Source organism: Phyllobates terribilis, unplaced genomic scaffold, assembly GCF_046119375.1.
Source record: "Phyllobates terribilis strain yellow unplaced genomic scaffold, ASM4611937v1 Scaffold_5512__1_contigs__length_51159, whole genome shotgun sequence".
Taxonomy (NCBI): domain Eukaryota; kingdom Metazoa; phylum Chordata; class Amphibia; order Anura; family Dendrobatidae; genus Phyllobates; species Phyllobates terribilis.
This window is the reverse complement of record NW_027368259.1, coordinates 33,409-45,799: the sequence shown is the minus strand read 5'-3', so window position 1 is coordinate 45,799 and position 12,391 is coordinate 33,409. Positions and strand designations below refer to the sequence as shown.

Sequence of the window (12,391 nt, the reverse complement as noted above, 5' to 3'; positions counted from 1 at the left end):
TGCATGCAGAATTCACCAAAGTTATCAATATCCATCTTCACACAAACATGTAAATTATCTCCAAAAACAAAAGCAATAAGCTTAAACAATACAACATTAATTAATAATCTCGCCAAAAATCAAATCCAACATTCATTAATAATCAAACAAAATCACCAAATTTTTATCAATTACATCATCACACACCAACCATTTCACATCATATATCATACTCTAAACAATTCAAACGCATTACATAATAAGCAACAAAAAAGTAAAAGTATGGAATGAGTAGATATGATGTGAAAATAGAAGTTTCGGTTTCAGTTCAAGAAAAACCAACCTAACGTGCCTATTTGATAAAAAAACGAGCCAAACAGGTTAACCTCGTATGGAATAGTATGAATTTACACAGTAGCTCGTAGTTAGGAACCGGATCGAGGAAAAGTAAAAGCATGTAATGAGTAGATATGATGTGAAAAATAGAAGTTTCGGTTTCAGTTTCGTGAAAAACCGGCCTAACGTGCCTATTTGATAAAAAACGAGCCAAACAGGTTAACCTCGTATGGAATAGTATGGATTTACACAGTAGCGCATAGTTCGGAACCGGATCGAGGAAAAGTAAAATTATGAAATGAGTAGATATGATTTGAATATAAAAGTTTTGGTTTCCGGTTCAACCCTTAATTAAAAAATAATTAAAAATTTAAAAAAAATATACCGAATAACCGAGTACATGCAAATTTACATACTCGTATAACTAGTAATGAGCTAATTACTCTTGAGCCAAACACTATTTATAGGCAAGTATTACTATAAGGTATGTTTTGTTTGTCGATGTGGGACGGAGTTAAAAACTCAACAACTTCCCTATATCTATATGAATTTTTGGTCCGCGTTACAATATAAAAAATAAAATATAGTGCGGACCAATCTAAAAGTCTTTAATAATAAAATATTATAATTTAAAAATATTATAAAAATATATATATTACGGGTTTTTTTGTGAAAGTTATAGATTATAAGAATATAGTAAATTCATAGATTATAAGAATATAATAAATTAATAAATGATGTGTACTTACTATATTATATTATTAATTTGTATATTGATGTTGTGAAGAAAATAAGAGAAAGTGAAGTGATTAAATTAGTTGATGGTGTAGAAAAAATAAAAGGAAGTGAAGTGAGAAAATTGAAAAAAAATAAAAAATTGTGTCTTCCTAGTTCCCACATCGGAAGTATGGATTTTGCTTCCCCCCTCCACTTCCTATAGGCTATATATATGTGTGAGTAGAGTATTGAGTACTACATCACATGCCCACATGGCAATATGACATGGAGCTTTATTTAAATAATGCCAAGTTAAAAGTTTTTAATATAGTGGCTTGTCACTTGTGACATAATATCAGTGAATCGGCGGATAACAGCCGCCCGCCGGGCCGGTTCCGATTCGGAAATGGCGGGTTAAGTGGTTAACCGTCTATTAGCCGGTTAATATCCAGTCAATTTTTTTAAAAAAATACGTAAAATCCAAAAAATAAGTAGTTTTTTTTATGTATAAGTATACAATTCTATCAAATTATGCAATGAATTTATTATAAAAAAATATGATTTAGCATTTATATAGTTAGCAAAAATGTTGATTTGTAAAGAATAATCATTAAAAAAAGTTCCGATTAATCCCCCGCCTAGCGCCTAGGCGCTGCCGCGCTAGGCGGCTAGGCCCTTACCTCCCTCCTAGATTCCGCATTTCCGCCTACCATTTTTTAGAACACTATAAATTCCCTTGTCATAAGAAATGCCTCGATCCGAATTGATGCGAACTACTTTTTCTTGAACCGAACCGAATCCGAAATGTCTCGATCCGAATCTGAATTAATCCGAACTACTTTTATCCGATCCGATCCGAATCAGAAATGTCTCGATCCGAATCCGAATCGACCCGAACTACTTTTATCCGAACCGAACCGAATCCGAATCTGAAACGACTCAATCCGAATGGTCTCTGTCCGAGCCGAATCCGAATCCGAACTAGACAAACCCGAACTATATCCAGTCCGATCCGATCCGACCCGACAACAATCCGAATTGAAAAATGATCCGAACAAATCCGATCCGAGTGATCCGATCCGAATGATCCGATTGCCAGGTCTAGCTGTTGGTGGTAAATTTATTGGCTACTAGTTTGACCATGATTCAGCTAATAAAGGAATTAATCTGAACTTTGTCCTAGATAATACAGGAATTAAATTGAATTTTGACCTGAACCATGCCAAAGTAAATATTGCTAACATTTTGTGGCTACTTGTGGCTAATGAAGTATTGTCCTAGCTAATTCAGCACTAGTGTTGCTACTGTTGTATTTCCTACTGTTGTATTGCCAAACTGAAAATTTATTGGCTACTGTTGTATTTCCTATGGTTATAATTGTTAACACATCACTGTTTACCAAAGAACTTATATTGTACTTAATTAATTGTATAAAATTTTTATCTAGGTGTACTAAAGTCTTTAGAAAACAACACTTGAAAGAAACATGGGATCTAAACCACCAAAGGTGAAAGGAAAAGGTAAAGGAAAAAGAACAGGAAATTGTGATGGAATAGAGATTCAACATAGAACTAATGCGTCATGGAGTGAACCATTAGTCAAGATATTGCTTAATGTCTGTCGAGAATTTCAGAAAGTTTCGGGATCAGACCAACAATATAAATGGGGGGAAATTGCCGCTAAATTTCAACAAATTTCTGGAAAGACGTATAACCAGGATACTGTCAAGAACAAGTTTGACTATGTCAAGAAAATTTGGTCAAACTGGAATGATCTAAGGTACAAAGAAACTGGTTGTGGATGGGATCATCGCACTGGTCTAGTTGACGCAACCAACGAGTGGTGGGAAAGGAAGCTCAAGGTAATAATCTTGTATAATAATTAGCATAGTTTGTTGCATATTTATTGTTGTAGTTTAATATTTTGTGAATTTATGATTCCAGGAGAGTGACAAGTACAAGCGTTTCAGGAAGAAAGGAGTGGACCCTGAAACAAGTGAATTGTGGGATCAAGTATTTGGCTTCACCTCTGCAACGGGAAGACATTGTGTATCTCCTTCTATGGCATCAGAATATCAATCAGCACTAGCCATTATGCCAGCGCACCCCTCTGAGGTTCAAAATGACATGTCCGGACATGATACTGGGAGCCTTATTGATATGGATTAGACGCTGATAGATGAGATTAACGAAAATACCATCAACAACATCTGGACCGAGGACAATAATTTCCTTGATCAAGTTCACCACCTTGTTACTGGTGTTGCTTCTAAACCTTCCAGCTGCCCACCTCCTGTTCTGAAAAAGAATGTGCCGTCTTCATCGGGTTCTTACAGGCCATGGAAGAAGGCTAAGTCCACTCCTTTTATGGAACGATTTGATAGGATGGAAGAAAGAGGAGATAAGTTTTTGGCTTTATGGCAGGAAGAGATTACTAGCTCGTTAGTGAAGGGGGACACACAAACTACAGGATGTGATCAACGTGATGCCATGTCTGCACTTAAGGACCTAGTGAATGAAGGGTTGGTTGAAGAAGGGTCTGACATGTGGTGTTTTGCCTTGAGTGAGTTCAGAAAGCCGAAATCCTGCTTAGCATTCTTGGATGTTGACAAGAGTCACTTGAGACTCGTATGGTTGCAGTAAGAGTACAAAATTCACAATGCACGTTTGGGTTTGATTTAGAATGTATTTGGTTTGTTCACCTTTGTTGTTTTTATTGAGTGTGCTTGTATGACATCTTTGTTTGTTTGGATGTTTAAACTTTGTTGTTTCATTTAGTGTGCTTGTATGACATTGTTGTGTGGATGTTTAAACTTTGTTGATTTAGAATGTTTTTTGTTTGCCATACTTTGTTATGTATTTTCTTAGTTGTTTTCATTTCTATTTATTTTGTCAGGTGATATGAGGCCTCCTGTTGATAGTGATCGGAGTAGATCTAGACGTTTGAAGATGTTGGCGGTTGAATGGATGCAGTATATGGATGAATTTGCATGTTTGATGCATGAACATAACCAGAAGTTTTTGATTAAGGTACCATGTTATACGTCATCTTTAACTGGAGCCGAATGGATGAAGGAGGTGATGGAAGGGGAGTCAATTGTGAGGTGCATTCAATCGTTTAGGATGGAGCCACACGTGTTGAAGTGCCTTTGTCATGAGTTGTCAGTTAATCATGGATTAAAAGCTTCTAAGAACATGTCGGTTCTAGAAAAGGTTGGTATCTTTCTTAATATTATTGCACAAGGGATGTCAAATAGGGAAGGATGTGAGAGGTTTCAGCGTTCCGGAGATACAATTAGTCGTACTTTCCATGAAGTCTTAGATGCATTCACTGGGCGTCGTAGGGGTTGGAATGGACTTAATCGTGTTTTAATAAGACCTCGTGATCCCAAGTTCTCAACAGTACCGAAGCACATTACAAATGACAATCGCTACAAACTGTTCACGGTAAATCTCTTAGAAACCGCATGATTTTAAGTTCAAACAATATTTTGAAGTCTTATTTTGATAGGGTGCTATTGGATGTATTGACGGAACACACATCAATGCTACAATCCCAATTGATCAACAAATTCCATACAGAGGATGTAAGGGCATGTGCACATTCAACGTTATGGCAGTCTGCGATTTTGACATGTACTTCACCTACATTTCATCTGGATGGGAAGGTAGCGCTCATGATGCTCGTGTCTTTGACCATGCTGTCAAAACGCAAGAAATGAACTTCCCCCATCCTCCTAAAGGTACCGGTATTCTTTTTCATACAATCAGTCAGTAAATTCTCAAATTTACTAATGACTAGCTGAAGTGGTTAAACAGGTAAGTACTATTTGGTTGATAAGGGTTATCCTGATCGGGATGGGTACATGGTTCCTTATAGTGGCGTGAAGTACCATCTCCCTGAATTTCGCACTGAACAACCTAAGACTGTCAAGGAAACATTTAACAGAAGCCATTCGTCACTTCGTAATTGCATTGAACGATGTTTTGGGGTGCTGAAAAAGAGATGGAAGATTTTACACGGTTTGCCCAGTTATAGCATATCCACTCAAATTGATATAATCAACACATGCTTCGCATTGCATAATTGGATCTTAAAGCACAAGAAACTCGACAAGTATTTAGAAGCGGATGAGTCTGATGATGAAGAGTATGATGAGTTTGGGCAACCAATATCGAACATGACAGAAGAGGGAAATGATAGCCTTCCAGATGGAATGAATGCAATGAGAGATGAGATTGCTAAAAAGCTCTTTCAACAGAAGGCATGGAGGGGAGCTACAAATTAGGCGTTTTTTCACATATTTCCAATTTTGGTGTTAAGTAACATCTATGATATAGTAGGTGTTTACTTATAAACTTATATAGTTCTTTCTCTTATGGGCAATTTTGGTGTTTAGTTGTTGTTTGCAGTACTTATGTATTCTCTTCATGCCTATTAGAGATTTTGATATCTGGTTAAACTCACTGATGATGGATTTTGAACCAAATGTCTACTGTAAGTATTTTGACCCATTTAGGTGTTAAGTAACCAGATATCAAAATCTACTGTTAATTCAATGAAGATGCCTATTGTAACTTTGCAGTACAAATGTCTACTTTAAGTATTTTGATGTATGCATATGCCTCTGAATTTTGACCCATTCTGGGCACACTATATGTTCCTATCTATTTTGCTCCTTCTGGAGAAAAATAGTAAATCACCTTCTGATCTATTTTGCTCCTTCTGAAGATGCCTATTGTAACTTTGTAAGTATTTTGACCCATTTATGATGTATGCATATGCCTCTGACAGCTTGACAATAATATACAATTCTATATTGAACTCTCGAGTAATTATAGATCACCTTCTTTGTAATAATAATTTAGCTTCACAGCTTGACAATAAAGAAGTCTGAATTCTGAATTTCTGTTGTATGCATATGCCTCTGAATTTTTGATGTATGCATATGCCTATATTGAACTCTCCAGTAATTATAGATCACCTGCACACATGGATGCTCAATTCAGCAGGAAAATTCAGAAGTACTCAATTCAGCAGGAAAATTCAGAAGTGCTCAATTCAGCAGGAAAATTCAGAAGTGCTCAATTCAGCAGGAAAATTCAGAAGTGCTGTCCCAGTGGAACTAATCAACCTATGAGTTTGAATCTCATTTAATAAGGTTAGTCAGCAGAATTCAGCAGAAAAATTCTGCAAATCTTGGTGTCCACAGATTTTTGGTGTCCCTGTAAATGGGTCTTCAGCAGAATCTCATTTAGTTTTGGTGTCCCTGTAAAGCATAATTCAGCAGAAAAGTTTATGTCCACATACAACATCCTTTCCTTCAACGAGTAACCTGCACACACATCCTTTCCTTCAACGAGTAACCTGTAAATGGGTATTCAGCAGAATCTCATTTAGTTTTGGTGTCCCTGTAAAGCATAATTCAGCAGAAAAGTTTCTGTCCACATACAACATCATTTCCTTCAACGAGTAACCTGCACACACATCCTTTCCTTCAACGAGTAACCTGCACACACATCCTTTCCTTCAACGAGTAACCTGCACACACAAGTTTCTGTCCACATACAGCATCCTTTCCTTCAACGAGTAACCTGCACACACAATTTTCTTGCACACACAATTATTCTGTCCAGCATCCTTTCCTTCAATGAGTATCCTGCACACACAAACTTTCCTTCAACGAGTAACCTGCACACACAAGTTTCTGTCCACATACATCATCCTTTCCTTCAACGAGTAACCTGCACACACAATTTTTTGCACACACAATTATTCTGCACACATCCAGCATCCATGCCTCAATGAGTTTAGTTCATCAACCTGCACACAAACAGAAACAATATGCCTGCACACAAGTCACAACACATACATGCACACAAACAAATATAGGGCACAAACTAAATGATAGTTGAGAAACCATATGGATAAGAACATAGTTACAATATCTCTTAATTAGTTCTTACATCTCATAAAACCCATGTTTGATACACAAACATACTTAATTAAACGCTAAAATTACATGTCCAAAGCTTCTCTTATGCGTGCTTTTAAACAATAAAACTCGGCTTTCACATCTTCGTTCTCGGACTCCAAGAACACAACCACGCTTTTAAGGGCTTCGTTCTCTAGCTTGAGATCTTTGTCCTTGTCATCACCTTCCAAGGCCGATATCTTGTCATTAAGCCGTTTGATCTCGGCATTGAGCTCGTCCACCTCCTCCTTCTTCTCGGCTTTCAAGTCCATTATAACCTTCTCAAGCTCTAAGACCTTGTTGTCCATGTTTTCGGCACGCTTGTTATGGATCTCCAGACGATGAATCTGACATTGTAATTCATCAATCTTCTCTCTGAACATGCGAGTCTCGGGAGCAAGGGATATGCGAGTCTCGGGAGCAAGGGGTCGCATTTCTGAAATCCCGTATTTCTCATACAAATCCTCCTCCTCCTACACGGGAAAGCCAAATAAATCATTATATGCATCAGGTATCAAAATGAAGAACAAACGACAAGATATTGGCTTACAAGGTTTGCTACGTCGTCGGACGAGGACACATCAGTAGAGTGTGGGATATACATCCCATAGTAAGCTTGCCCATGGTTGCGCAACCACTCCTCAGTTCTGAGTTCGTCGTGCAAGGCTTCTATATCCCCCGAACGAATCCCGTCACTTTCATCAGAATTCATATTATACCTGCTATTATGAAAAATGACTGACAAATAATCCCAACTATCAGTTATCTACATAAAATGGTCCAAACTATTTCTTATATACTATCTAAACTCTTGGTTGATTTGATAACAACACAACAGTTCAAACAACTTTCACTTCTCTGCAGGATTCTAGCAACCCATCACTTCTAAAAAACACTACTACTTCCGAGTCTTAAAATAATTAATCAAAGTTTACACCGATCAAAATAATTAATCAAAGTCTACATCATGTAATTGTACATCTAACAGTTCAAACAACCATTAGAATTACAGCATGTAAAAATTCTTCTTCAACCAACAGAAGGTCTACAGAATGTATAAATTCTTCTTCAACCAACATTTCAAACAACCATTAGAATACAGCATGTAAACATTATAACCTTCTCAAGCTCTACTCCCACATTAGTAATTATTTTTTGCAAGTCTAGTCTTGATCCAATTAGTTGTAAACAGAAGCAAAAACATTACAAGTCTAGTCTACAAACTGTAATTGTACATCTAACTATTTTTTTGTTCACAAGCTGCAAACATTACAAGCTGTAAAAGAAGGTCTACAGAATGTAAAAATTCTTCTTCAACTAATAGTTCAAACAACCATTACAATACAAAATGTAAACATTTTAACCTTCTCAAGCTCTACTCCCACATTAGTAATTATTAGCAATAGAATCATAGTTACAAATAAGCTTTAGAGAAGCTTCAAGATAAGCTTCAGAGTTACAATAAGTTTCAGAGAAGCATCAGAGAAACTTCATAGTTACAATAGAATCCAATTAGTTACAATAACTTTCAGAGAAGCTTCAGATAAGCTTCATAGTTACAATAGAATCCAATTCATATAAGCTTCATAGTTACAATAAGTTTCAGAGAAGCTTCAGATAAGCTGCAGAATCCAATTATTAGCAAAGAAGCTTCAGAGAAGCTTCATAGTTACAATACAATCCAATTCATATACAAAGAAGCTTCAGAACTACAAATAAGTTTAATCTCCATGTGCATAATCAGTTTAAAATTGCAGAATCAGTCTAATCTCCATGCCATGGTCATTGATTACAATGCTCGAACATTAGATCAGAATCAGAATCCATGATATTAGAGAGAGTATAGAACCTGTGTCTCAAAATAAATTCTAGTGTTCTTCGACAGAGAGTTGCAATTAGGTCACTGCCTTCCCTTCGCCTGGTATTTTTCGCTTTTCTCTTCGCCTAATGTTCAAGCTCTTGCCTTCGGCTTCCTCTTCGCAGCGTTCGTTCGCAACTGAGGGAAAATCTGGAGTAAGTGTTCTTCGCTCTGGAGAGTGTTCTTCGCTCTTGCCTTCGCCTGGAGAGTGTTCTTCGCTCGCAACTGAGGGCAAATCTGGGAGGAAAACTCAGGACCAAAAAGCAATTAGATGGAAATTTGGAACAAGCTACTTCTGAGGAGATGAAAATTTTAGCTGGAATCAGATGGAAAAATTCAGCTTAGATGGAATTTTATCTGACAAGGGGGTAGATGAATTTTTCCTCCAAAATGTCCGTTCGGTATTCACCTAGATGGAATATCAGATTTCCATCTCTTTTCATCTGTTTTCAGCTAATAATTACTGCTACCGATCGGAGCCTTAATCTGGAGGAATATCCTAAAAAAAATCGTATCTTTAGGGTAAATACGAATTTTAAGCAAAACGTGACCAAATTGAATCACACCCCCAAAAAAAAAACAAATACCAATTCAAACACAATTTACTATTTTTTTTCCCCAAATTTGGATATTCTTTCTACCCTTCTCAACTCGTATATAAACAGACTCCTCCGCGATCCCCTCTTCTCAACAACTTCCTCTTTATACTTCCTACAAAAACTACACTTCTTCACTTCTCCTCTTCATTAATTCGTCGACATATCCAAGAATCTCTTAAGATCCGGTAAAACCATTCAGAACTGCCGACAAAATGTATACTGCATTGCGTCAACCAGGTAACTCCATCATTAACTTCTCCCTTCAGAAGCCATCAATCCCCAAACCACAGCCATGCGCTCTTCCTCCACTCTTTTTTTCCTCTTCAGAGGCCGAAAGAACTCAGAAGCTCTCAATCTCGAAGCCTCTGCATCTTTCTTCAAGCCCTTTGATGATCAAACACAGAAAGAACACCATTGAATGCAACGCCTACGAGGCAAACAGGCCTGAGTCCCTTGACATCAACATTGATCTGCCTTCTGAAACCGCCCAGAAGGTCAAAATTGGTATCTACTTTGCAACATGGTGGGCTCTGAATGTTGTCTTCAACATATATAACAAGAAGGTCTTGAATGCTTTCCCTTACCCATGGCTTACATCCACTCTCTCCCTTGCTGCTGGTTCATTGATGATGTTGATCTCTTGGGCCACCAGAATTGCTGATCCACCCTCCACAGATCTTGATTTCTGGAAGGCTTTGTTGCCTGTAAGTGCCTAAATCTGCATATTTCATGTCTGTCTAGTTTGAACATGAGAGTTTGAGTTTAGTTGGCTAATTTGTTCAGGTGGCGGTGGCTCACACAATCGGTCATGTAGCAGCAACAGTTAGTATGTCAAAAGTTGCAGTTTCGTTTACCCACATTATCAAAAGTGGTGAACCGGCATTCAGTGTGTTGGTATCGAGGCTTTTCCTGGGTGAAACCTTTCCCTTACCAGTTTACCTTTCACTATTGCCAATTATTGGAGGATGTGCCTTATCAGCCATTACTGAGCTCAACTTCAACATGATTGGTGAGCATAAAACACATAATGCACTGTATATCAATGTTCTTAGGTCATTCACAATTGAGAAATTCAAATTAGAACTTTAAAATTTGACTTTTAGCTTTCAGTTTCTGCCACATCAACATAATAAACTTGATCTTATTTTTTTCACAACTCTCAAACTCAACTGTATATACAAATGTAAAAAAAAAAGTGGGTAGAAAAACAAAGTAGTAGATGATTTGGTAAAAAAATAGGAGTTTATTTTTATTTACATTGTACATACAAGTGTAAAGAAAAAGTGGGTAGAAAAAATAGGAGTTTATTTTTATTTATTTTTCTCTACTTTTTCTCCCTTTCTTTGCTAGAATAGATACTAGAATTAAAGAAAGGTTCTATTGTCAAATTTTGACATTAATTAAATTTTCTTTTTAGTTAAAGTTTACTAAACTCATGGACACACTATTGTGGATGGCCTTTGCTCTGCATTATTTTAGATGAAACTAGTTTAACTGCATATCATACACGTGATTTTTTAATATTATTTAGAATAAAAGTAATTCATAGATATATTATAGTTTTTAAATATATATAAACAAATAATATTTAATAAAAATATAGACATATTTCTAATGTATGATAAATAGTGATTGTATTTATACAATACTTTTCCTTTTCTTGTAACTGTAATTTTGGGTGTTATTTATTTTTCATTTCCTATTATAATGAAATAGGAAATGAAATATAATGAAATACAATACTTTTTCTTGTCTTTTCTTTTATAATGAAATATAAAAGATAATTTTTATTTCTAATTATGTTAGATTTTTCTTTTATATAGATAGATTTTCTGATGCATGATGATCCAATTGAACAGGGTTCATGGGTGCTATGATATCGAATCTGGCTTTCGTGTTCCGGAACATTTTCTCGAAGAAAGGAATGACTGGAAAGTCTGTTAGTGGGATGAACTACTATGCTTGTCTTTCGATGTTGTCTCTGTTGATCCTTACACCCTTTGCAATTGCTGTTGAGGGCCCACAAGTTTGGGCTGCTGGCTGGCAAAGAGCCGTCTCTGACATTGGACCCCATTTTGTATGGTAAGAACCAGAGTTACATATATACACATTCAATAAGTTAAGTTTGAGTTTTAATGCGGAATTGGTTTTGCGTAGGTGGGTGGCAGCACAGAGTATCTTCTACCACTTGTACAACCAAGTATCATACATGTCCCTTGATCAGATATCTCCATTGACATTCAGTGTTGGGAACACCATGAAGAGGATATCGGTCATAGTCTCATCCATCATCATCTTCCACACTCCTGTTCAGCCCATTAATGCCTTGGGAGCCGCCATTGCTATTCTTGGAACTTTCATCTATTCACAGGTATATATTCACATCTTTTTATGTGAAGGAGCCATTAAAACTAAGCGGAGATGTTGATGTTGATGTTGATTGAACTTGATGACAGGCGAAGCTGTGAAAAGGATATTGCCCCATGCTCTGAGAAAGAGGGAATGGCATAAGCAGGAGATAAGGTGGTCTGTAAAGAGAAGGAATAGCTTCAAATCTGGCAAGAAGAAGGGTTTCAAGAGGATAATAGTAGTTGATTGAGCTAATAAGTTTTGGTATTAAGTAGTTGTCTTCTTTAAATTTCTTAATTTTTTTTTACCCCAGTAACCTACAACTCCCTGCAGATGAAGAAATCTTTTTGTATCATAGGTAAATAAGAACGTTATCAGGGACTTTCAAGTTTGAAAATTAAGATATTCCTTTCTTAGACTGTTATAATCCTTCGTTATCTTATAGCACCACATATTATAAACCGATTACTGTTGGATTTTGTAATTCTCTAAATTATTTAGATGTTATATTTACCATCTTAGATTAATATTTCACCATACAATTTTCATTCTCGAAGTCTCATTCTCCAGTAAAAACGG

At 36.5% G+C, this 12,391-nt stretch overlaps 1 protein-coding gene across 1 annotated transcript; it reads left to right on the top strand.

The window, feature by feature from the left end:
• The first annotated feature begins 9,675 nt into the window (after positions 1–9,675).
• Positions 9,676–11,891, top strand: LOC141250272 (uncharacterized). Its single transcript, XM_073669911.1, has 4 exons — positions 9,676–10,167; positions 10,247–10,472; positions 11,323–11,545; positions 11,621–11,891. The coding sequence occupies exons 1-4, from the start codon at positions 9,676–9,678 to the stop codon at positions 11,889–11,891; spliced, it is 1,212 nt and encodes a 403-aa protein (XP_073526012.1).
• The last annotated feature ends 500 nt before the right edge of the window (positions 11,892–12,391 follow it).